At 40.2% G+C, this 26640-nt stretch overlaps 1 protein-coding gene across 2 annotated transcripts in view; it reads right to left on the minus strand.

The window, feature by feature from the left end:
• The window catches only part of kirrel1b (kirre like nephrin family adhesion molecule 1b), a 76547-nt gene that overhangs the window by 15528 nt on the left and 34379 nt on the right, over positions 1–26640 (minus strand). For both annotated transcript variants that reach the window (XM_067606586.1, XM_067606585.1), the window contains exons 2-9: positions 14133–14282; positions 9504–9653; positions 8178–8335; positions 4960–5110; positions 4220–4325; positions 3265–3413; positions 2679–2806; positions 2083–2209 (exon numbers count right to left, since the gene is read on the minus strand). In XM_067606586.1, the coding sequence (XP_067462687.1) occupies positions 2083–2209; positions 2679–2806; positions 3265–3413; positions 4220–4325; positions 4960–5110; positions 8178–8335; positions 9504–9653; positions 14133–14282 (1119 nt within the window). The remainder of the gene's footprint in view (positions 1–2082; positions 2210–2678; positions 2807–3264; positions 3414–4219; positions 4326–4959; positions 5111–8177; positions 8336–9503; positions 9654–14132; positions 14283–26640) is intronic.

Raw genomic sequence — 26640 nt, forward strand, 5'->3', positions numbered from 1 at the left:
TTATACTCATAATGTCTGTTTCCCAGTTGGTAAAATAACTAAGCCAATCAGAGCTTTGTAGGTGGGATTAAGAACAGGGATGTGATCTTCATGTTCCAGAGCCAGAGTACATTCAAAATAAAAATGGTGATAACCGTGAATGAGTTCAACATCGTTACTCAGGTTGTTGTAAGTCAATTTACAGAAATAACAACTCAGAATGTGTTTCTTCAGTCAACATGCTTGTACACAAACTCTACTGATACTGATGCGGAGCTTCCATTATATTTGTTGAACTGGTAAGAAACCTGTTATGAAGTGTTAGTGTTACATGGAAAATGATGATGATCAGATACTGTGGATTTAGGGTCTGGTCACACCAACATTAGTAACTTGTTTTTAAATTATGTGTGGTGCTTTCACTTGGAATTTAACGTTTTGACTTTAAAAACATATGCTGAAATCATGACAGTTGAACATCTTGCAGTGAAGATGAGCCTATACAAGTAGCCACCATAAGCTACGTCACAGCTAACGTGCACCTCCTTAAAAATGTAAGTACGGAGATGTGGATGCTACAAGAGCTGTGATTGATGAGATTGGGATGATTGTTTTTTTTCTTCTACAAGTTTCCGATGCCAGTGGAGATAATTAATAGTAAAGACAACATTAAGGAAGTTGGTAACACACATCTAGCAAAACCATTGACTCTGCCAACCTGCAATTCTCGCTCTCTATCAGTGAATGAAATAATGTAAACACAGCAGCTGCACAGCCTTCTATTCAGCAATGAGACAAAATGAAATATATATATTACCTAATGAAAAGAATGTAAACACAATTACTGTGAGTATCTTTTAAATTAAAGCATGATATAGTCTGATCACATATGATGACATGCATTTAGTGTTGTGGTGATGCTTTCACTGAGTGAAATCCGATGCTGAACTATAAATTAAAACCTGTGCCACTGTTAACCCCTTCTGTCAAATTCTGTATAAAACCAGCTGGAGAGCTTAAAATGGAGAGAGCTATTAGCTGTGTGAAACCACACAATGTTATATAACCCAGCTCCTTTGTAGAATAAACAGCTCAACAAGCGACACGGCGTGGTTTGCAGTCAGTCGAGACAGGAGACAGGAGTGGATGGTACAAATACGTTCCCTTGAATTATCTGTGGTTATTTATTGTCCAGGTAGCAAACGAGAGTGCAAGTAGCCATTACATCTCCACGCTTCCAGCACATTTTGTGAAGACTCGCCAATGAATTTTGCTGTCACACTTTCTAGTCTGACTGGGCACTTAGTCAGCTGGCTAAGATTTGAGGAAAATTTGTGAACTCTCTTCTTGTCACTGTGTTCTTTTTAGAGTCGGTTTTGATCTATTAGGTAATTGCTGGACTCTCTGAGAGAGAGTTTTGACATTGAAATATTGTCTTTGGGCCGGTTTAAAGGTTCAGTGTGTAGAATTTATTGGCATCTAGTGGAACAGACTTGGCAGAAATGGAATATAATATTCATAAGTATGTTTTAATTAGTGTATAATCCCATGAAAATAAGACTCATTGTGTTTTTGTCAGCTTAGAATGAGCCCTTTATATCTACATAGGGAGCGGGTCCTCTACCCCCTGCTATGTTGCACCGCCATGTTTCAACAGTAGCCCAGAACAGACAAACCAAACACTGGTTCTAGAGAGCACCTTTCGCATTTTTTGCGTGTTTTGTAGCCACCTTAGATTCTCCTACATGCTTGGAGGGGGAGGGGTATTCAGTTGGTTGCAATCTGCAACCTTTAATGCTGAAAAACTAGCTGTGGAGTTCTGGTTGAGCTTGAGCTGGAATGAATCAGGCCAGGTCAACATGAATGGCTTCAACTGTCAGACATATACAGACGTATAATGTACATTAAATGATATACAGAGTGATTCTGGATCAAAAATCATCATGGAGGTCCCCCTCGTTTCATTCCTCTTCTTCCATGTTTGAAACAGAAGCAGAGTGTTGCTGTGCGTAGGAGGCTCTGTCCTACGCATTTCATAATTTAATTAATTCTTGCTAATATCAGCACTGTTATTAATAGCAGAGTGAGTAGAGAGTAACACACCATTGACAGTGAGCGTAACCTCGGTCTCTCCCACACCGATCCGGGGTACGATGGCCTTGCAGACATACTGGCCTGCATCAGCTTGGCTCACTGACTTCAAGTACAGCTGGTTGTTGTTGCTGAGCACCTGCACACATATACACAAGTACAGAAGATAAGTATACGCAGAAAGATCAGGAAAGCAGGTTTGTGAGGTTGAGAGCAGAGATAGACAGACGGGGAGAAGAGGGGGAGAGGGAGATTTATATTTAATTCATAAAACATGTTGATTTACTCGGCAGGCTCCATTAGTTTTTTACTGGTGCTTTTCTTAACTTGTTAGGCATGAATTAAAGATTTAAGATATGGAGACGGCGCCTTACCACTAACCGCTTGCTTTACAACTAAGCAAACATTTATGAAGTCTGGGTCTTAGACGTTAATATAAGTTTGTGTTGGGGTTTTCTGAAGGATTTGCCCAGAGGTCTATACAAGAATGGGGTCTGGGTCACTTTCTTTCTGTATAAATGATCAAATTTGACCAAAAATAGAACAATAATTAGAGAGTACCTTTAAATTTCAAAGGTCAGAGTAAGTTTTGTTTGGTTTGTTCTCACCATGCTGGAGCCCTTCTTGGTCCAGGTGAGGGTGAGAGGAGGGTTTCCAGACCACTTGCAGTTCAGGGTGACGTCAGAGTCCGCATCCACCGTAACTGGCCTGGGCTCCACTACCAAGATGGGACCAACTGATAGAGAGAGAATTAAAATCCATGATAAGAGACCGTTTTTAACAAAATACAGACTCGGCAATAACCAAGTGGTGATGGCATCAGTTTCCCTTAGAAAACAGTTTCCCTTCAAAATAAAAGTGTTTATTCAAATTCTCCTTAGTAATTTTTTTCTGTGGCTGTCTCCCATAAAGCAGGTCTGTTTTGGTGTAGGATTCCTGTTTCTTTTACTGGAATAAACATTTTTTTTTCTTTTTATGATTCTTCTGGTTATGTCTAGCTTTATTTTTAAAGTGTTTCTGCTATATCAGTGACTAGTTGTTTTATTCACAACTTTTTTGTGTGTTTTTCACTTGGTGTGTCACCATGTTTTTTTTTATATCAAAAAGTCATGCCAGTAAAGCATAACTGAGCTGAAATTAATCGATAATAGATTAATACTGTAGATGACTCAGGTATGTTTGCCCTCTACTCACAGTGGACGTCCACCAGGATGCTGACGTTGGTGTTCCCCACGGCGTTGAACACCTGACAGGACACGGGCTCGGTGAAGAAGGAGTGATCTGCCGTGGTGACAAACACGCTTTCCCTGGCGCCCTCCAGCAGCACGCCACCTTTAGCCCACCTGACAGAGAAACACTCCACCGTTTAACAAGTTATCAAACGTTACAGATCATTGTTATGTTCGTTTGTCAGCAGGAGATCTTAAAAGCATAATGAGTTATTGATAATAATCCAAATATTAGATTTCCACAATTTACCAATGTGTGTTTTTTGTATATTATCAATGAATGTTATTAAACTAACATTTATAGAACCTTTATGTCAGAACCTGAGGGAATGATTGCAAGTTAAAGAAATATTCATCTGTTATCTGTACTGTATCTTGCCAGATATCTAACTCAAAATCATATACCCATAGTGTACATCTGCCATTAGATGACATTTTAATATACACTTAATAGGCTTAGTGACTAAGTACTTGGCAGAGGTCCCGTACCGAGACCCTCTAGTGGAGTCTCAAAACTCAGATTAAAAGGTACGGTGTTAAAGTACAGCATATAGCCATTTCAGTGTCTCCGGATTGTCACCAAGGATAAAAGTCTGTGCTTAATTGTGCAAATATTCAATACTTTCACCAATTCTGTTCTGCAAGCAGAAATTACGATCACCTCCAGAGGATGGTTACAAGTAGATTAGAATAGATGAAAGAAAACCTATTGGCATTTAACAGATTTGCAATCTGGTTTTTGATGTTGCACTGCAGGACCAGAATCAAGAAGTCCATCACACTTTGAACTGAACTTAAAGCTGCAACAATACACTTAAAGTTAGTATTATAAGATATTGTTTATTTGAAGTTAAGTATACTGAAATATATATATTTCTAGATAAAAAAAAAGCAAACTTCTGGTAACATTTCCTCCAGACCTGTAGCCCATGATGGCTGGGTTAGCAGTGGCCTGGCAGGTAAAGGTGACTCTCTCGCCCTCAAGGACAGAGCGAGGCTCGATGGACAGGGTCACTGTAGGAGGATCTGCACAGGGAAACAGACGTATTCAATGTTCATCTCAAGATAAACTGAATGATGGTATGAATGCCTGGAGTGTTTCAGCTGTAGCAAGCAGCGTTAGGATTGATTTCCACACAAATAAGTCACACAAAGTATAAAAGTCATAATAAAATATGGTGTTTCGAAGCTCCACTTCTGTACAGCCACTGCTTTTAAACATCACTGGTTCAGCATCTACTGTTACTGCAGTTTGTCTCCCAGTAATTAGTAGCTACACTGGGTCAGAAAAACACATCATTCTTCTTGATTGAAAATTCAAACTACAGTTTCCTTGCAAGCAGTCATTTATTTCCTCAGGGACACAACTTAAAACCCTTCAAAACAAAGGTTTGCAGTTTTCCAGATGTTGAAGAAAATCAACTTTACGTGAAAATTACTGGCGTCAAAATTTGTGCCAAATCAATGACAGCAATAAATCAAACTTTGATTTGGGGTTTAGAACGGTGAAAAATAGAGGCTGCCCAAGTTGACAAATGTAGGGGCAGCTGATTAAAATTATAGAGTGATTTTGCTGTGTGTCAACAGAAAAACAGCTCGACCCCACCTGAGCCCCACCTACACACCTTTACACTGTAAGAGAGAAAAAAAAGCAACATACGGTGGACGTTGAGGGTGACAGTGGCTCGTTTGCCCATCGGCACTGCCGGGTTGCTGGCCACACAGGTGAAGTTGCTGCCGCTGTCGGTGTCGACCGGCGTGATCGGCAAGTAACTCCTGGTCGTCACCCTCTTCCTGTCCGGCAACACCTCCTGTGAGACAGTGGAGAGGAGAGGAAAGGAGAGGAGGTTTGTGGGTAGAGCGGTGGGTTGAATTTTGGGAGGGGAGCCAACAGAGGAAGATCAAAGAAGAAGAGGAGGAGCACGGGTGGAAGAAGAAAAGGACAAAAAAAGAGGAGATAACAAAGAGTATCACAGGAGAAATAAAAGAAAGGAAAGGAATGAGAAGGGAGAAAGACATAGGAGGGTTACTAAGTGAGCCAAGAGAGTTAAAGAAATAACATAAAATAGAAATCTGAAGATAGAAATAGCAACAACATGAGGAGAGATGGTGCAAGCTGAAGACCGAAAGGAGAATTTTAATGAGACATTTTATAGAAAGACATGTTCCTGTTCTTTATCTTCATAATTCAAAAGTTTAATGTTGGTGCAGGAAGGTAACTTTCTACAAAATGTTCGTTCAATTAACTGAAGCAATTTTGATTTTATGATAGCATTGGGATTTGCATTTAATAAGAGCCCAAAACTCAAACTAAAGCTGTAAAGAAACATAGAAGTGCTGAGATGTATAGTTGATTGATCAGAGAAACTCAATTTTGATAATTAAAATTAAGTCATTTATTAAAGAAAATTATCAAACATGATGGTTCCAGATTCTCAAATGTGAGGATTTGTATCTTATCTGCTTGTAATGGGCGTTATTCTTATTTTTTAATTTTTTTTTCAAAATAAAGGATTACTTTATTGATTGGAAAATAATTGATTTCTCAGTAGTGAAAATAATCCTGCAGGATAAGAACATAATATCCAGTGTTATTTGATTGAGGAGGTGAGGTGTTTTGCAATGCAGCTACAAAATCTATTAAAAAAGTATGTACAGCCTTCACGGTGGTGTAAATGCGTGGTCAGTATCACAGTAACATAAGAGCAGCATGTAATATGTATGAGCATGTGTGTGTGTGTGTGTGTGTGGGGGGGGGGGGGGGGGGCATAGAATGGGCTGCAAGAGATGTAAAAACATCTGTGTTTGAGTGTGTGAGTCAGTGTTTGCTGCTGCTTCTGTGTGCATATGAAAGCATGAGTGTGCATATGTGAATGTGTGTCTGTGTGTGTGTGTGTGCTTGCAGGCATAATTTCATATGTGTAGGAGAGAATATGGGAGCGGGAGGAGAGTGTGAATGTGGGTGAAAAAGTGCAAAATGTATGAGTGTGTGTGTGTGTGCAAGTGTCACCGAGTACGGTTGCTGCCTATATACTGTATGTACGTGTGTGTGAGAGCGTGTACATCACATGTAGATGCAAGGCTATAGAGGGAAGTAATGTCTGCACAGTGGATCAGTTGGATCAGGTAAAGACTGACCTGACAAAGACCTGACTGAGATCAAAACATTATGTACCTGAATACATTTATGGTTTGTGTGCAGGTGAACACTGAAACACTGAAATACCAAAAGTGCATATAATGTCATGTCATGTCTAATCTACAAAGAACCATCCAAATATTATTAGTTGCCATTTAATTACGCAACTTATTATCTTAAATTCAGCTTTAAAACTTCTGAAATGAAAACAATCCATGACTATATTATAATTACTGAGATCTCATGCACAAAAGCTCTTAAATGTGGTAAAACAGCTAACAAAACTTGAGCCAGTTGCATTTGCAGCCTGACTGAGTGTGTAAGTGAGTAAATAAAGTTTACTTATATAGCACCTTTTACAGACACCAGTCACAAAGTGCTTCTCAGGGCATATACACAAAAAACAATAAAGGAATAAATCAAAGATAAACGACAAATAAAACACACAGGAGGGAAAAAAAGAGGCATAAAAAAGTGTGCATGTCTGAAACAACACACTGCGCTCATGGCATCATGTGGGAGAGGTGTGTATGTGAGATAGATGATGGAAAAGCGTGACACTCTCTCAAGATTTTGGTCTTGTGACATTTATTCAACTGATGAAGGATGCAAGACCAAACTGTCATGACTTAGATTTTTTTTTTTTTTTTTTAAATAAATCTTCCATTTTTGGCTTGCAGACAGTGTTGCACATTTCATTTATCATGTGACTGTACAGTACAGTATGTCTATTAGATGACACATAGACAAAATGCTATGTTGACAAATTCGATCTGATGTAACTCATAAGTAGTTGCACATTCACTCCAAAGCCGCAATATTTATTCAAATAAACAACATTTAGATCCAAGTCAGATCTTTGTCAGGTCAAAATGTTTTTTTTGCCATTTGACATTACAGTTTTATAAACCAATGTGATAGTATGATTGAGCTGTAGCTGGTTGGAATCTCATTCTAGTGTCATTAGTAATGGCAGAGTCTCTTCCCCTGTTGAGCCTTTTTAACACAGCAGCGATTGCTTTGTCTGAGATGTTAGGACATTTCCTTTGGGTATTAAATACTGCGGACAATCACTGGAAAACTGACAAATTTTAGTTTTGTAGCGATGGAGTAGTGATGGAGTCATGCAGTGATCTTTTCAATGATTATTCCCTGTCTGTGTTGGCACTTTTGGAAACACATACTGTATTAAATGGATCACAAATACCTAAAGTCTCCTATCGGGTTTCAATGCACAAAACACTTCACTTGTTAGCAGGTCAGGATTTGCACTTTGTAAGCATGAAAAGGCATAATTTCCATCACAAATACTAATTAAATATGGCTCCCTTATACTAAGGTGTTATTATTTTGTCAATCAAGAAATTAGGTTGTGCACTGACTTGGTTTGTCTAGCATGCTAACTGCACTGCACACTGTATTTCTCTAATGCAGGACTTCTGGAGTGCTGCTTGGCCTGAGGTGTACATACAGTAACTCCCCCTCACACTGCCCATGGCGAAAAGCATATAAACAAATAAACATCATTGGGCTTCGACTGAGGAACACATTGTACTCCTATTGTACTAGAATTTCTGTTACAAACCATTTTAAAGCCTCCAGTAGGCACGTGAGATACAGATCTCATTTAGTGAAATAAATTCTTCATGGTTTTATGTCTGTTTTATGTTGCGTGACTCTTGCCTTGTGCACGTGTTTCTTATTAGCTGAATGTGTGTGCGTGTGTGTGTGTGACTCACTGTGGATTGGTAGGCCCCCTCCACAGCGACTCCATCCTTGGTCCACTGGATGTGCGCTGCAGGCTTAGCCCCGCGGGTCACACAGGTCAAGTTGTACGGATTCCCGGCCATGAGCAGGAGCTCCGGGGTTCCCTCGACCACCGGGTCCTCAGGGGGGACTGGAGGACGGACACACAAAAACATTTATTTATGTTGTTGCCTTGATCATGGTGTTGAGAGCTCATGCATACAGACAAACATATATGCATAAAACACTTTAGCAATGACAGGCTTCTCTCTGGGTTTGAGAAAATCTGCTACTTAGTCCAATAAAACACCCTTTCAAACCATTTGGATTCCCTCAAAAACACATTTCCATTAGGCTAAAAAACAGGGCTGTTTTTCTATGTTCCTTAAAAATTCACACTTTGGTGATACAAAACATAGTACTGAAGCAAAACTATCCTGCTTTGTGGGGAGTCTGGATGAAGCCTTCACCATGGTGTTGTGATATCCAAATCTGCTATCCAGCATTTTCCTCATCAGGTTATTGCTGTTTGACCTTTGTTGTGTGTAATTTTAATGATCTGGAAATAAAGCCTATGTTACTGTATATATTACTTCAGTTCCTGTACATGTAAAAGACAACTAAAACGTTGATATGTAAATGGTTTTACTTTCCAAACACCCCATATTTCTTTATTTCAGCCTTTTTTGTTCATCACTAAAATTTGTTTTTTAAATTTTTATATAAGCAAGGAGCACAGGAGGTCAGTTCCTTGCTCAAGAGTGTTTCTCCTTAACTTCCCCTACATGCAGCTCCCTCCAAAACTGTGAGGAAGAATGAATTTGTAACTTGTAGACACAAGCTTGGCTTTCCAAACTGCATGCAAATGTGTCTGTCTGTAATGTTTCTGGGGTTGTTGCATTCTTGTACCTTCTGATCCTCTCGGGTGTGTTTGTTACAACATAGAGGGCAAAAGTACATTTCCAAAATGAACAAACACCATGAATACTGCACAGTACATTAATTTGTCTAATAGAAACAGATGGGGAAACTCCAAGATTACTGCAAGAATGATGCATCAAATATAGTCAGTAGAGTAGAGCCAGTTGAATTAGCTCTGAAAATTAACATCTGTGTGTTTTAATTGATCGTGAGATTTCAACCAAACAGTTCATCTCAGACTATAAAGGTGCCTCTGAGTGTGAAGCTCAGTTTCTCAAATCATCTCCGGGCCACTGTGGAAGATCGTTTTCTCAAACTGAACTGAAAAAAGGAAAGAAAATCTAAAAAAAAATATATTGTAAAAATGACCCCTGTGTCTACAGCTGTAGTTCACTTACTGAGTACATTGAGTTTGGCCCTCCTGGAGCGCAGGGCGGCCTCTGTGGCCTGACACTCGTACAGAGAGTCATCGGACAGCTCGGCATTAGAGATCTCCAAGTTGTACTGGCCAATGTCCAGAGCCCGCTGCACACGATACCTGGGCCAGGCTGCGGGAGACACACACCAGGTTTGCGGTTAAATAGATGCAGAGGTAAACAGTATGAGACTTGTGTGATTCATGCATTTGTTGGAGTTTCTGTTTTAGCTCTACAGTAAGTCATGCATCATATCAGGGTCTATTTGCAGGTCGAAAAAAATAGCGTACCACCTGGAAAACATGACCTCATGTTTGAAAAAGATTGCTGGCACTTTACAGACTACTATTACAGCTGTGAGTCATCATAATAGCACTGCCTTCACAAAAGATCTGTCTGAGAATATCATCATCTTTACTTTAGAAACGCAGAGTGACAAGCTTCGTGTGCAGCATTGTAAAAAATAATTTGGGGATTTTGGAATGAAGGCTTTCATTTCCATGTACTGAAAAGGGAACTAGACAAAACTATAAATTCAATGTGTGCAGGATGACTTTATATAGCTGGAATTGGTTCACAAAATTGCAATATTTTTTTTGTTATGAATAATGTCCTCAAATGTGTAGCTTTAGTTGTGAAGACACAGCTTCATTGACAATATTTTTTAAGCCGCTCCAGACTGGAAAAAATACAGACAACATAAATTGGAAAGGAATTTTGTGAATTTAAATGGTTGCCTCACCAAAATGAATAATCCACAGAACATATTGTGAACAGTTTTCATGGAGGGTATTTCTTTGGAAGTGTTCTATTGATTATTTAGAGTAACTGGGACATTTTTCTGGAAAGAGATGAATATTCAGCGCTGTGAGCAGAACAAACAGTATTCCATCCACCTCCGTTTTAAATCTCAAAACCTCTGAAAATAAAACCAAAACTATCTGCATGGCTGGATGCCACAAGAAGTAAATGAGGTTATATATTTACTGTAGTTTGTAATTTTGGTGAACCAACCCTTTAAATTGTAAGTTATCAAGATGTGTGCCGTACAGTTTATGTTGGGAAAACAAATAACAAACAAAAAAAAAAGAAAAAGACTTCTTCTTTTCTTTAATGTTAGCTACTGTGTGTCTGTCCCATGCTTTCCTATGCACCAGAGTACCGGCATATCTGACTTGTTTGCAAGATAAAGAAATAGAAAAAAGCTGAATCACAATTGTACTGCATCAATCAGAGACAGAGACAAGCAAACAGGATGCGCATTTATATGAAAATGTCAAAGCTTTTTTTATCTTAATGCACAGCATTTATTTTTAAGTAGTTTTAAAGACCTGTTTGCAGATGGATATCTGCAGATCATGATAGTCTGTCTTTTACACAAACAACACAGGGGAAGGTAATCCATGCAGGAGTGCGCACGTAAACACACACAGCTGCACAGTAACACAGTCAGAGATAAACAGCTGAAGGGTTTTTGCATGAACACAGATCAAACATCGCCACACATATACAATGATGCCACATCAATTCCTGTATGATACACAAACTGCACAACTACAGGCAGCGCCGTTCCTATTACAACACCCCTTATTCTCTCTGTTTGAACCCTCGCCTCTCAGACAAAGACATAATTGAGCGTGACGTCCCACTAGGGGGCACTCATTGATCCTCCGTGCCCAATCCTAACATGACATCATGGATTCAGATGGCAAAGGCAGGCGAGCAGGCGGGCTGTCGGGGTGCGGAGAGGAGGAGGATTGGGGTGGGTGGGGTGAGGGACAAAAGTATTAGTGGAGATTACATCATCCACTCCAGCACCTCGCAGCATAGCAACCACAGAGGTGAAAGCTCCCCAGGGAGAAGGAGAAGGAGAAGAAGAAAGAGGAGGAGGTTGAGAACGAACAATAAACTGCCACCACTGATGCCTGCAGGTGGTGAGAGCATTATCTTTTAGTTAATTGCATTGATACATGTAAACATGGTACACACATGTGACATGTGACATAGATCATTACCATATTAAAGGGTTCTCTTTATATTTTATATTACTCTAGATTTACATTGAGAACCTGTTTTAGTCGAACACAGATCTCCTGCATGTGTGCAAACTGCAGGTATGATTTTACTGCGCAGTCTGCCCGCCTACACTGTCATTAACAGCAGTATAAAACCACAAAGGGCACATAACAACAACCTCTTATATGTCATACTTCATACAACAACAACACCTCATTAGATCAGTATACATTATTTCTATATTAATTAAAGGACCAGTGTGTAGGATTTCGTGGCATCTAGCGGTGAGGTTGCACCGCCAACCGAATACACCTCCCTTCCCCCTCCCCTTCAAGGTGTGGAGGAGAACCTACAGTGGTTGGGAAACTTATGAAAAACATCAAAGGTCCTCTCTAGAGCCAGTGTTTTGTTTGTCTGTTCTGGGCTAAACTGTAGAAACATGGCGGTGCAACATGGCGGCCTCTGTGGAAGAGGACCTGCTCCCTATGTAGCTATAAAGGGCTCATTCTAAGCGAACGAAAACACACCATTCCACTTTTCATGGGATTATACACTAATTAAAACATACTTATGAATATTATATCCCATTTCTGCCGAGTCTGTTCTGCTAGATGCCAGTAAATTCTCAAATTCTCAATAAACAAGAGAAGAAGAAGAAGGAGGGACTGTACGTCACGGATGAAAGGAGGAATGGCAGCACAAGCAATTTAAAGATTTAAAAAAAAATGGACGGAAGTTGATGATGGATGGAAGAAAAGCCGAGAAAAAGAGACAAAGAGGACAACATGTTGATCAAACGCTGGTGTGTTTGTCACCGCAACCGCGCTTGCAAAGGGGCTACAAGGACAAAGAGAGCATTACAGACAGAGAGAAGGAGGGAGGAGGAAGGCATGAGCAAAAAAAAAAAAAAGAGAGGAAAGCAGAGGAGAGAGAAATGAAAAGCATCTGAGAAATACAAGTGATGAAAGAAGTGGTTTTGAAAGACAGAGGAGCGTGTGTGTGTGTGTGTGTGTGTGTGTGTGAGAGAGAGAGAGGAACATGCTGACCTTTACTGAACCTGTGAATTAAATTGAGTTGAACACAAGATTCACATCACATGTCAGATTATCACTTGTGTGACTGTGTGCATGTGTCTTTGGGGTTTTGTGTGTGTGTGTGTATGTGTGTGCGGGTGGTGAGTTGACTGAATGCATATGGGTGGGTGGGTGTGTATGTGATGTGTTTATGTGCTATACAGTATGTGTTGTTCTTTGTGGATGAATTTACAGTACGATGAGAAGTGTGACGTGTGGTTTAGAGCTTAAAGGGCACTAAGTATGCGAGTGCTAATGCACTTATTGTTTATAGTGTTATTTTGTTGAGTAAATTGCTCAGTCAAGTAAATATCTGTGACATTTTCATATATAAATAAATGTTTTTTTTTCCCCTCTATCACTGAATTACTTTAAAAGAGGGTTTCAAGCGGGTAATGGATGGTTTGTCTTGAAGGTTTTTCTTGAGAAAAGCAATTACAGCTGCAGTGGTATGTTTGGAATTAACAAAAGAAAAAAAAATGTGCATTTGGCATAATGTTTAAGTCTGAGTCCTTGTCCTTGTAGTGTCATCAACACTCTGATTTCACCACCACAAAGTCTGAGAAACAAGCAGAAACACCACAGAAATCCTACTTATAGCATCAAAGATGTTGTTGGGTGAAGACTTAAAACCAAAATTTAAAAAAGGTGGAACTCACAGATTACATATTTTCCTGCAGAATTGATCGATACTATGCTTTTTTTTCTATAGTAAGCACTACACTGACTATAATGCAGCATTTCAGTTTAAGTACTTCACATTAAATTACCTTTCAATGAAGATTCTCAATGCTATCTCAGAGGCTGTTCAACAGATACACGTCTGAGAGATCATTTTCATTCTTGAAATAGCTCACTAAAATTTATCATGGGCAAGGAATAAAAGCTATCTGCAGCTGCAGTCGTAAAAAGTCAATACCTGCAGTCACTAAGCCACGCTGGTCACAAGCTTGTTTGAATGTTTTTTGCAAAACGGGGCCACTTATTTAATTTTTCACTTCTGAGTTTCCTCCGATCATCCCGCGAATGCAGGGAGAAAAAAGAAATCCTCTTCTCTTTCTTTTGTGGCTTCGACCCTTTAACTCTCCTCACTTTTGGTTGTGTGTGATACTTACCCATCTCTAAAATGAAGCGCATTCTACTGTTGCACTCGCAGTAAGTCATTCTGGATGTGTGTGTCGGCTTAAAATGTAAATGCGAATGTGCGTCTGCTTTTGTCAGCAGTGTGAGGGATTTTCTCTAATTCAGCATGATATACAGGACTCATTTTTGCCCAGATTGTCACTCACACGCCTCTTGGCTCTTAACTCTCTCTCTCTTGGTACAGTGTTCATTCCCTTAATGTTAAAAAACCCCTACACTTTTCAGCCATAATATCTTTTGTCAAGGTTCTTACAGTCAAAACTGAACCGAAACCGTAGCTGAGTTATTCCCCTTCTTTACTTCACTTTGATCCCTACAGCTTGGTGGAGCTGCGAGATTTCACTCCTTTTCACTACAGGATTTCTTCCCCATCCCTCACCTCTGAGACCCTCTCCGACGCCGAGGGCCAGGCCGTCCTTGGTCCACTGGACGATGCCGCTGTAGTTGAAGACCACGCAGGACAGCACCACCCGTTCCCCGAGTACCACCGACTGGTCTGCAGGCTCCTGGGAGAAGCGGACGCACCACACTGCAACAGAAGGACAGAGAATAAAATCAATTTTAAGTTCCTTTCATTGTGACCTGGCAATGAGCTGCCATCTTTTACTGCAGTGTATTGAGCTAAACAGACCGATCGACTCGTGCTTATCCATGTGGTGGCCGCTGGGGTAATTTGTTTTGTGTTTTTATTGCGTTTATGATGTTTTTATTGTCGTTTTTTATTATGTGTTTTTATTGAGAGTGTGTTTTAATATAAACCCCATCTTTGAGTGAAATTTCTCTTATGGGACTGTAAAGTTTTGGACTGAATTTGCTTGCATTTATGCACATATGTGTTGGCTGGTTGCAGAGCAAAAGCGAGACACAAGAGAATTCCTACTTTTTATTTTATAAAATCATTTTAATCATTGGTCTTTTTAACTGGACTCAGAGCTCAGTCGCTACAATTTTCATATTTGTAACTCCTCTGTGTTTTTCTGCTTCTGTTTCTTTTCTTTCTTGCCCCCTTTTCAAGGTTTTCCCTGGACTTTACAAAGACTTATGTTGTCTCTGCGTGGGTATGTGTTAATGAAAGTGTGCGTGCGTGCATGGATGTGTAAGCGCACGCTTGTGTTGCAAGAACATCATTGCCAAGCTGTGATACAGCCTGCTCTTTTTCATCACACAGTACAAAGGATTTTGCTTACACACACACATTTCCTCCAGCAAAATAAGCCTTTTGGCTATTGCAGCGCCACTAAAATACACGGATATAAAAACTACAAGTGTAGCGCAGGCATACATTAACGCTCTCGCATAAAGAGAAAGTGTCAGGTGAGGAGGCGAGGCGCTAACCCGGCTCTGTTTTCAGCCGTTTGCATCATCAGGTAAAATTGTTTCATATTCCAGAGAAAGTCTTGCAAGAAGGCTTGTTAATTAAGGCAGAGAAGGAGACTGTGGTGCTTTAGATGACACATGTACACGCACGTGCATGAGCGCACACACACTGAACACTCTGAATCTTATACAAACAGAAGCTCCTGCACACACGCAACACTGAATCACACCCAATTTATGCACTCATACACAGGCACACACACCTCACTGAGTATTTCACGCACATGTAATTGCACATTGAGTCACAAAGCTGATCATCCACGCACATATAAACACACACACACACACACACACACACACACACACTTCCACATAGTTGGTGTTTGTCTTCCCATGGGCTATTCTGTTCTTGGATCATGGTTAAAACAATCCTATTAGCTAATTAAGGCAAAACTGGTTAATAAAGCAGGCCGTGGCTCTGAGGGACACGTCTCAGTGGGATTCAACCACAAAGGTGCAAACAACGGGGAGATTTACTGATTTGTCAGGAGGATTACATGACCTGTCGTGTTATTTGTGAGGAGGCCTCCTTCATTGAAGGCAGGAATCCTCAGACTTCACAAGAGGCACTTTGATGTTTTCATCAACTTTCCTTTTGCATTGTGAATCGAGAAGACAACTGCTGTGACTGTAAGCCGATAGCTGTGTTATCTTTTTGAAGATAAAGGAAAATCTGTCTTAAAGTGTTTTACTATTGTTAAAGTAGCTCTTGTTTTGTTGCGTTTTTCTTTCTCTTATTCTGGCAAAAAGATGATGTTGAGATATTGCTTTATTGCTTTTATAATATATTTTTATAACAGAACCTTTTTTTTTTTCTGATGGCCCAAAATCTTTGTAGTGTACATCTGGTTTTGTGGAGACCGAGCTTTTGTTGTCATGTCTCCAGGGTTACAATATGTAACCATCTTCTCCTGGGTGTTAAGGAGTTTGAAATCTCATCTCACGACCTTTTTTTTTTCTTCTCTTTGACATTTTATTGATGCTCTTACTCACCCTGACTTCTTTTTAACTTCTTTGAACACTATTAATTCATTAATTCATTCATTTATCAGTTGTATTTAATTGTTTTGTTTGATTTCCCTTTTTCTGTGACTTACATTCTTTAATTTATGACCGTGAATCCTTTGAAACCAGGGTTTTGAAATGTGTTATTTAAGTTACTTTTTACTGAATTACGTCTGTTGTCAGTTCCCCAAATTAAAGTGCGCTGGCTTCTTATTATAGCCACCGTTTTCTGCTCTCTGATGTTTAAACAGTCAAACAGGTCCAGTTCGAATCCACCTTATCTTTCCTCTCCCTGTCGACTGCATAACACCACTGTAAAAGTCGTTATTCATGCCAACTACTTCTGACCTTTGACTTCAACTCCCAAACTACACTTTAAACAGTCAAACAGGGAGTAATCTACAAGAGAAGACACACTGATACCAATTTTTTGCAACTCAAAAAAAGCCTCATGAGACCAAAATGCAATGCAGTTCCAAGATGTTAAATGTTGAGTGAGTGGTACAAGTCTGTCTTCGTCTCTACAAGCAAAAACTGTCATCATTATCACTTTCTTCACCTTGAACATATTTTCACACAAAGGCGGTTTGAACAACACAGATACAACAAAGTCACTTCATTAAAGAATAACAGCTGGAATACATCATTCAACATCACACCGACATGTACAGGCAGATAAAGAGGTTTGTAAAAATCAAGTATCAACTCACTTTTTGTGCAGGTATCACTCACACAAAATCTGTGTTGGACAAATCAAAACTTATATTACAAAATAAACACTTTAACAAGTTGATCTTCTACATTTATTCTTACATTCAGTCTATTATATAAATGAAGAATGTCAGAAAATTATTTTATTTCTTCTTAGTATGTTAAACAACCCTGATGGAGGAGCCAAAACATCCACTTTTTATTGCATTAAAAACCGATTGTGACGTTCCCAGGTTGCATCTTTCTCTCTTTCAAGCTCTTTTAAGTCAAAGTCATAAACACAGAGACAAAACAGTGAATATGGAAGCTGCTGCTGCTGCTGCTGCTGCTGCTGCTTCCCACAGAGAAGAAGAAGAAGAAGCTGCTGGGATGTGATATCCTGCTGACATGAGTGATTTACATGTGGGTCATGTTATGCATGATTTATGCAAAATTAACAGCTATTATGAGTAAGGGCCCTCTTCTTCGTGTATAACTCCGCACAGAACAACGCATGTTCTCCTGGGACTGACTTGTGTGTGTGTGTGTGTGTGTGTGTGTGTGTGTGTGTGTGTGTGTGTGTGTGTGAGAGAGAGAGATGAAGAAATTGTGACAGAAGGACAAAAAGGAGGAGACAGAAAACATTTCTGTTTGTGTGCCATGATATTCGAGTGTGTGTATGTGTGTTTTTTTGAGTGTGTGGCTATATATTAGTGTGCTGATTTGTGTGTGTGTGTGTGTGTGTGTGTGTGTGTGTGTGTGTGTGTGTGTGTGTGTGTGGCCTGTCAGCCTGCAACAGGGACTCAGATTGCGGAGGAGAGAGCTGCACTGACAGAGAACAGAGATGTAATTAACCCTACGGGATACCCCCCCACCTTCCTCCCCCCAACACACACACACACACACACACACACACACACACACACATACGCACACACATTCCTTCTCTATCTCTCTCCCCTCTAACATTCCCTCCCGCCCTCTCCACTTTCAAATTCTCCATCTATTTCCTCTCCCGTGTGCTCACTCGCTTCTCTCCTCCTCCCTTCCTCCCCTCTCTTTATTTCTCTTCTCCCGTTTCTCCCTCTCCTTTTCTTCTTCTTCTCTCTTGCTTTTGTCCCCTACTTGCTCTTTCCCAGACTTACCTCTCCTGTCTTTATCCTGTCATCCTCTTTTCTTATTTTTTTTCTTTCTTATGCTTTCCATCCTCATATTCTCTTTACCTGTCTTTTTTTGTCTTTTCTCAACATAGCATCTCATCCGCTTTCTGTCTTTTAACATGTCACTATTTTTCTCTCAGTACATCTCTTTCTTTCTCTCTTCTCTCCATCATTTTCTTCCCTCCATCCCTCTCTCACCTCTCTACCTCTAGCTCTCCACCGCATCTCTTTTCTTCTTCCCTCAGCCTCTTGATCTATCATATATCTTTGACGATTTCTTTCTCCGTGCCTCTTTCTATTCTTCTCTTTTCTTCCCACCTTTTCCTTTCTCCTGTCTTTGTATTCCTTTCCTAAGCCGTTGTCTGTATTTCCAGCCTCCTCATTCTTCCTCCTCCTTTCTTTTTTCTCCTTCTCTTCATCTTAACCTCCCTGCGTCATTACCCTGAGGGATGTTGTTAGGTAGGCCTGTATCTCCGCTTCCTCTCTCTCTCCCTCTCATTGCATAATGACCCAGTGGTACAATAGACAGACTTTTGTAATAACAGCATCAGTGTCCAAACATATTAACCCTTAGTATCTTTAATTCACTTTGTCCACTTTTTTTCCACCATTACATCAGACTGAGGGCTTACAATGATTTAAACATCTATACAAGTACTATATAACTAACCCTTTATCAAGTTATACACTTGAGTTTTAAATGTAACTCATACACATCTTACTGTGCTCTAAAAATGTCTACATATTCCATTATACATGAGCGCAAGTATTTAGATACAGCGGATAAAATTCACATTCTCGGCATAGAGTAGTGGTACTAAAAACACAAACAGACTTGTGAGTTGAAATCTGGGTGAACGGCAAAAATAAACAGCAAAGACTGACTGATAGCAAAGTCATACATCTTTAAAGTGACTTTCAAAAAATGGGCGACATGCACCAGTCGTGTTTAAACCCAGACGATGATCTTTCTTTGACCTCATCGTTTTTGTGCCTATTCAAAACTTAACCGGAGTGGTGAGAGGAGAGACCGTTCTCCTAAAAAAAATGACCGGATCAGTCATTTAAGCAAATGTTCATGTGACAGAAGCCCTCTAGCTGCTGTAATAATCATGATGGGAGCTAATGGGAGGAAATCAGGTGTCATTATTATGAAGGGACAAAGTCTGTGTAGTGCATGAATGGGTCAGACTTTAACGCTCATGTCAAAGTCTGACACTTTGTCTACACATCCATCTCTGAGGGTCTCTAGTGTTGCTAAGTGTTGGGAGCCACTGCTTCCAGAAGTGTTTTTTTTTAAATGTAAAAATCCTATTCTGTTATAACCTACAGTTTTAATTGTTTCATCTTCCTTCCTGAGAAATTATGTTTTGTCCGTCAGTTTGGTATAGCGGTCGGATCTAAACACCACAATACCCATGAGCATCGTTTCGCTCATGGGTTTTGCTGCGGAGAAGAATCCAGTTAGAGGAGCAAATCAAAGCTGAAGCGAAATAAAAACACCTTGTTGCTGAATTTGTGAACAAAACAGAATTTAGTTTCTGAATAAATCCAAAACTGACACACAATTCAAAACTAAATTGTTGTTGCAGATTGTATTATCGGTTTATCTCCCGCCCACCGTTAGCAGGCTCGGTGATTAGATGTGTCTTACAGAAATGCACCTTGGGAGTAATAGTTCACATCTCCCACAAAGTTTTTATGACTTTATCAAAGAGCCAGATATTTTCTAAAGCAATTCCTCATTTTTAGTACTGATGACTCAATTGGGAGAGTTTCATGCTCATCCCAGCTCCAACCAGGGACGGACAGCAAGTCATAATTCAAACAGCTATTATAGGTCTTTGCCACTAAGCATAAGTAAAGGTTGGTTTCAGGCATTTTCACAAACGATTGTTGCTATTTTCTATTTGGGGATGACAGTCTCGCTAGAAGAGCAGCAGCTGGAATAAGCCATTCATGGGAGTCCATGTGATAGTATTGATGCTTTTGATGCCGCTCAATGAGACAGGACAGTAATGTATCCTTACATTAACCCACAATGATGCATATTATACTGATGTATGTTGACCTTTAGCATTTGTCACAATCCCTTTAACTGTCTTGTCTTTGTGGTGATTGACAGAAGTTAATACTATCAGGTAACTTCACAATTTCCAGGCACTTCACAAGTTCTTTATCGGCTCAGGGTTAAGAAAGAAAAGGAAAAAAAAGAGTAAGTTCAGGCTACATGAATTTATGAAATAGTCTTTCAGGCAACACTTCTCATACAATGACTGTCTTTTCTAGCGTTCTAGGCTAAATGTCAACTCTGCTCACTCAAATCAAATTAAATCTCATGAATTGCCATCGTTGGGAGTTCAGGTTAAGATGAAAAGGAAGGAACTGAGATAGCTTCTTTGTAAAAAACATAAAAAACACTTTGTCAGCAGTCAGACAACTCTGGAAAATTATCACAGCAACAATCATTTTATCTGTCATCACGACTATTGTGCAGTAAACAGGAGGAAAGATATTTTAACTGCCTTGATCTTGTCATCTTATTAGACGTTGTCACAGAACTGAAAACAGACTTCCACTATGGCCACCAGAAGCCAAATACAAAGTCCTGCAGCAGACATTTCCTATGTAGAAATGAAAGGACAGTTTGTAAGGTTTGTAACCCTAAACTGAAGTCCTCCACACCCTGAAGCCTTCATCCTCCTAACCCCCACCCCACCCGCCCCCCCCTACCCAAACCGCCACGCTGACCCTCTCTCCGTGTATTCACGTCCCAGCTCTGCCTCCGGGCTACAGCTCGCTCCCATTTCAACTACCACACACACCACTCTCAGGCAGGATAGAGCATGCTGTGTCTATGTGTGTTTTATGTGTGCGTGCGTGTGTGTGTGTGAGTATTGTCTGTGTTTACACGCATGCCTGCATACATATCTGTCATTGTTGTGTGTGTGTGTGTGTGTGTGTGTGTGTGTGTGTGTGTGTGTGTGTGTGTGTGTGTGTGTATGCCGTGTGCATATATTTGCCATTTCTGAAAAGGCAGCAAAGGGCAAAGTGTGGATGGGAGAGTAAAAAAAAAAAAAAAGGTGTTTGCATGAGAGAGAGGAAAGAGAGGGAATTGTATGTGTGTGTGTGTGTGTGTGTGTGTGTGTGTGTGTGTGTGTGTGTGTGTGTGTATGAGAGAGAGAGAGGGGGAACGAGGGATGGTCACAGAAAAACAGAAGAGTGATGATAAGAAAAAGCAAGGGTGGAGAGACAGAAAAAAAACTATTAGCTGAAAATAATATATACAAAAATATAATAAACTGACATTTTCTGGCACACTATTGCACTCAGACAGTTGAGTGGAAACAGGAAAATACATTGAAATCATATAATAGAATTCCTCAACACTGCCAAAAAAAAAGTTTAGACACTTTTCTAAATGGAAAATGTTTTCATTTTCTGAATAAATACCGGATCAGGTTCTGTCTCACTGCACAAAAGGTACAAAAGGCTTTCAACTTTTCAACTGTACAACATCTGTCAACCTTGAAATATCACCGGATTTCATCTTTTATCATCATTTCCTAACGATCAGTTGGTGCACTATATTGCAAAAGAGTGGATTCCTTCTTGGGATGAAAACATGAAAAGCAGCACTGTCAATGCTTAAAACTTTCTGTAACATTTTTGAATACTAAATTTCAACCCACACCAGACACTGTCACAATCTGCTCCTCAGTCCCTCTGCGTTACTCTCTGTCTGTCTCCAGACCCTGCTCACTTCTCCCAGGCCATGTACTTTCCTCCAACTCCACAGACCTGCCATCCTCAAGCTGTCCACCAGATGCCCTCAGACTTTCCCTCCTTTTACCCATCTACACACCTGTTCCCGCTTCTGATCAGTCCTGCAGTTACCTGGCCTACTCCGCCCACTCCTTACCTGCAACTCATTCCCTCATCAGCCCACTTTCATTGTTCTCTGCCAGATTGTTAAGTCGCCATGTGCTTCGTGTCTTGCTTTCTAGCCTCTGTATCAGTGTTCTGTTCATCTGTTGTACCTGAGACCTGTTACCTACCTGTTTTAGACTTTGCCTGTTTATTGGATTTTTGATTCTTGTCTGCTCTTTGTCAGATTTGTTTACCCGTTTGGTCTGCCTTCTCTGGTTTTGACCCTTGCCTGCCTCAAAATCCCATAAACCTTTGTTTGTGATTTAAATCACTGAACCGCATCAAGTTCTGCCTCTGATGTCTGCATTTGGGTCCTTCCAAATGTATCCCTGTTGCTGTTCTTGCACCTGCTGTGACAGACACAGCGAAGCCCGTTTTCAGGCAGACAATAAGACTGTGTGCAAAAATGCAGCCCACTCATTCATTTCAATGAGGCCACTGTGTTGGCACAGTAGGGATGATCTGGCAGAAAAGTTAAATGTGGCTGAACTTTTCTTTCGATTCATTGTCTTTGTGCAAGACGTTGCCGATCAAATATGTGCAAATGCACATTCCTGGTAGATTACTACTTAGTGTAAACACCATATTTCTACTGTTTCTGCATATTAGTCTCGCTGAAAGATAATAGCATGACTGTCACGGTAACTACTTTCAAGAGTTGTTAAACCCTGTCTGATATTATAACAGCTGTGCGATGTTATGGCGCCTGATAGGCCTTAAAACTCATTGATCTATTACTCAAACTAGACTTTCTGGATCGTATTTCATCATCTCCCAGATGAAACAGAAACAATATGACCCCCGTCAGTTCAGCCACTTGCTTTTTTTTTTTTTTTTTTAAACGCAGCTTACAGATGAGAAATAACAAAAGTGGAAAAAAAGTGGTTGCATGAAAGAATGTCATAAGATAACAGAAAGGAGACAAGAGCTGAATTAAAGAGACAGAATCTGGATTTGATACAGTATATATGTATGCAAGCAATGTTTAAATGCATCATTGCATCTTTTTGGAACTGTTTATTAATTGGTGTTTGTCATTTGAATGTTTCTGTTGTATTTAACTTCCTTATACAAATACATTTACAGTCCATTAAGGTGTGTAGTAGATTATATAGGAATGCTAGACACATACAACGTACAACACAGTGCACACACAAAGTAATCACAGGAAAGTCATCTAATTCTGTCACATTACAAAGCCATGTGTCCCTCCAGTCATTTACAAACAAAGGCAGCAACCTGTTTGTTTCTGATTGGCTGTGAGGGGCGACTGCATCATTCTGTGAGACAATATGTTCACCGCTGCCTTGTTTATTTTGATGTTTTGGAAATATGGTTCATGTAACATTTATGCGCCCGAAGTACACGGCATTAAACTGACATAGACGAAGACAAGAGCTGGCAGAAAGACAGAGAAGGACTCAGTCAGACAGACACAGAGGGACAGACGCAAAGATCATAACTTTGTCGCCGTGCGTCCCGGCTCACTCGGTGTTTGCTGTAAACAGTATCTCAGTGATTTCCCAGTGTCCCCCTCTCTTCCTAACGCTGCTTTTATTTCCCCTCACAAACACTTCCAGCAGAGCAGAGGAGCAGCGTGACGCTGAGCAAACCAAGCAGTTATTGGAAATCACACGCACACACAAACTCACAAAGAGGCGCACACACACACACACACACACTCTCACAAACTCATCCAGGGGCAATTACCAATGAGTATCCACAAACTCATCCTCACACTGACAGTGCACAAAGTTACACAGACAACTGGATGCATGATTCACAAGTGCCAAGTAAACATACAAATACTTAAGCGGGAACAATAACCGCACACACGCGTTATACAAATTACACAAATGCCTGCAGAGGTGAACACACGTTCAAGTCTAAATGCATTCAATCACACACAGATTTACTCAGTTACACTCTCTAAATCACTGTGAGACAACACAGAGGTGTACAAACATGCACACATAGAGATATATGCACAATCACACATATACTGTACAGTCTCTATCACACACACACACACACACACACTTAACTTATTTATTTACTTGTAAATAATGTGAGGATTGGCATTCCTGGGCCAAAGGAAATTAAGGATAATAGAAGCAGTGCTGCTTCTCTCTTTCTCTCACTTTTAATTCCAATTTTTTATCGAGTCCATTTTCCAATTTTAACATGTGAAATAGTGAACATTTGCCAAAGCATGTAGAGAAGGAAAATAGTGGAAACAAAAGGAAAAACGGTGATTACAGCAAAATCTGTTCATGTAAAAAATAATATCAAAGGATGATTCCAGTTAATTACAACGTCTGTCTTGTTTTTCTTTGTATCTACTGATGTCTGGGAACATGATTACATCACTATCGCAAGGAACATGATGTGACCAGATGATCAGAAATGTATTAAACAAGCCAACTTTATAACTTTATATCGAGAGTTATAGTGAAATCACAAGCGAGTGCACCAGATATGTTGGTAATGATCCCTAACTGCACAGGAAAACTGTGAGCGCTCACAATGATAACAAGCCAAGCCTACATCAAAAGGTTGAAGTGAGAGAACTGTCAGTAAACTGAGATGGATATTTAAAATGCACAGTGCGGGTAATAATTTTACTGTTCGCCTTTGTTGTCTCCTCCACAACCTGTTTGATGATCTGACTGCTCGTGTTTCTTGCCCTTTGAAACCTTGCTGTGTTTCCAGATCTCAGTAATGAACTCGGTGAGTGCAATCCTTATATTACTGATAGCAATGTTGACCAACGGTAAGAAAATAAGACCAAAGTTGTGATAAACCAGAATTTAAAGCCCTTAAAGGTGAAAATTAAACAAGTCTATGTCCTGTATTCTTTCTCCTATTGTTACTTTTAAAATATGCAGATGTACTGTAGGCTGATTGTACAAACACATGTATGTACGAAGGTCTGACTGTTATTTTTTACTCATACTATATGGCATAAAGCAATAGATGAAAGGCAGGGGCCTGTTTCACCAAATGTGCAAAATGCAGGCTGCAATTCGCAACATGATATTTTTTTCTTCTCATGTTTCACTAATCAAAACAACAACAGAAAAATAAAAACCCTGAAGAAAAACGTATAGCGACTCTAGCGAGATGCTGGCTCACAGGCAGACATTAAAAAAAAAAGAAAAGGAAAGCCACACATTCATAACTGCCGAAACGCTGATCATCACTTGTTTAAATAAATGCATCGTAGTCATGAGTGTGCGGCTTTCCCTTTTTTTTTTTTTTTTTACTAATCAAAACAAACACCATACTTGCGATCCATGCATACCGATCCATGACCGTTTGTGATATGCCTGTAGGCAGTGCTTGCAAAACGCTTTTGGGAAACTGGCACAAGGTTCACAGGTTATTTTATCTCTCTGTCACACACATATAGAAACACACTCGTACAGAACGGTGGTGAAGTGGTACTGAAGTTCAGCTTCGTTAACGACAGTAGTGTGGTCTAATCATCGCTGTACTGCAACCAACCTGATTATGCTGCTGTGAACTTCAAACAACTGGATTGTCTACAGTTTGACTCTTTTGCCGGAAAACTGGCAGGAGAGACACACACACACACACACACGCAAACAACTGTGTGCACATGCTCCCAAACATGCTCCCAAACATACGCACACACACACACAAACACACTGCAATCCCTCCCCTCTCTTCCTATCTGCTTCACCCTGCAGCTCTCTCTCAGTCTCTCTAATTGACTTCTGCTTTCTTACATTTCATTTCATCTCTTATTTCAGTTTTATTTCCCCTTTTTTTTATGATCTCCTCTGTCTTCAATTATTCATCCCTCTCTCTTTCTCTCTCTGATTTCTTTCCATCTGGTCTTGGTGATGTTTAATTCACCTCTTCATTTGGAGGAGTGGGGGGTGGCTGCTGCTGTGCGCTGTTAATTGGTTTTTAAGAGCGGTAAGTACACACACATGTACGCACACTCGCATTCGCACATACGCACCGCACACACACGCTAAAACACAAACACACAGACACACACACGCGCACACACACACACACACCCCTCCCTCCACTGTTAGAGCACACTGTACATGTCTGCAAGCATTAACATCACCAAATGAGCACAGAGTGAAAAAGCATGTGAGAAGACGAGGGCAATTGTGTGTGTGTGTGTGTGTGTGTGTGTTTGTGTGTGTGCGAGGAGAGAGGGGGTTTATGTTTGTGTGTTTGTGTGGATGTGTTTTTTGGTGCATGTGGGAGCGAGTGCGTATGAGTGAGCAGGTCAATGCTGTGAATGTTGCATCCGATAAAAATTAGACCAAGTGCACGGATGAATGTGTGTGTGTGTGTGTGTGTGTGTGTGTGTGTTTTTTCTCGTACTTCTATCTTTGTGAGGACCAACGTGAAGCCTTGAGAGTGAGGACACGTTTGTGAGGTGAGGACAGTTTGGCTAGACTTCGCCGTCTGGGGGTTTAAATTTGGTTTTCGGGTTGAGGTTAGGATAAGGATTGGGTTTAGACATGTGATGACGAGGGTTAGGGTGAAGGGTAACACTATGTTAATAATTTTATCAATCCTAACAGTTAGTCTACAGTTATATCAACAACTTTTAAACTGGGATTATTGCATGCTATTAAACACTGGTTATTGGCTGAGCTCAAGTTTCTCTAAAGTTGTTTTAATTTTTATGACTTTACACTGGTGGTAAACACTCCAGTCAGCTGCTTGGACATG

This window comes from Thunnus thynnus, chromosome 12 (genome assembly GCF_963924715.1).
Source record: "Thunnus thynnus chromosome 12, fThuThy2.1, whole genome shotgun sequence".
NCBI lineage: Eukaryota > Metazoa > Chordata > Actinopteri > Scombriformes > Scombridae > Thunnus > Thunnus thynnus.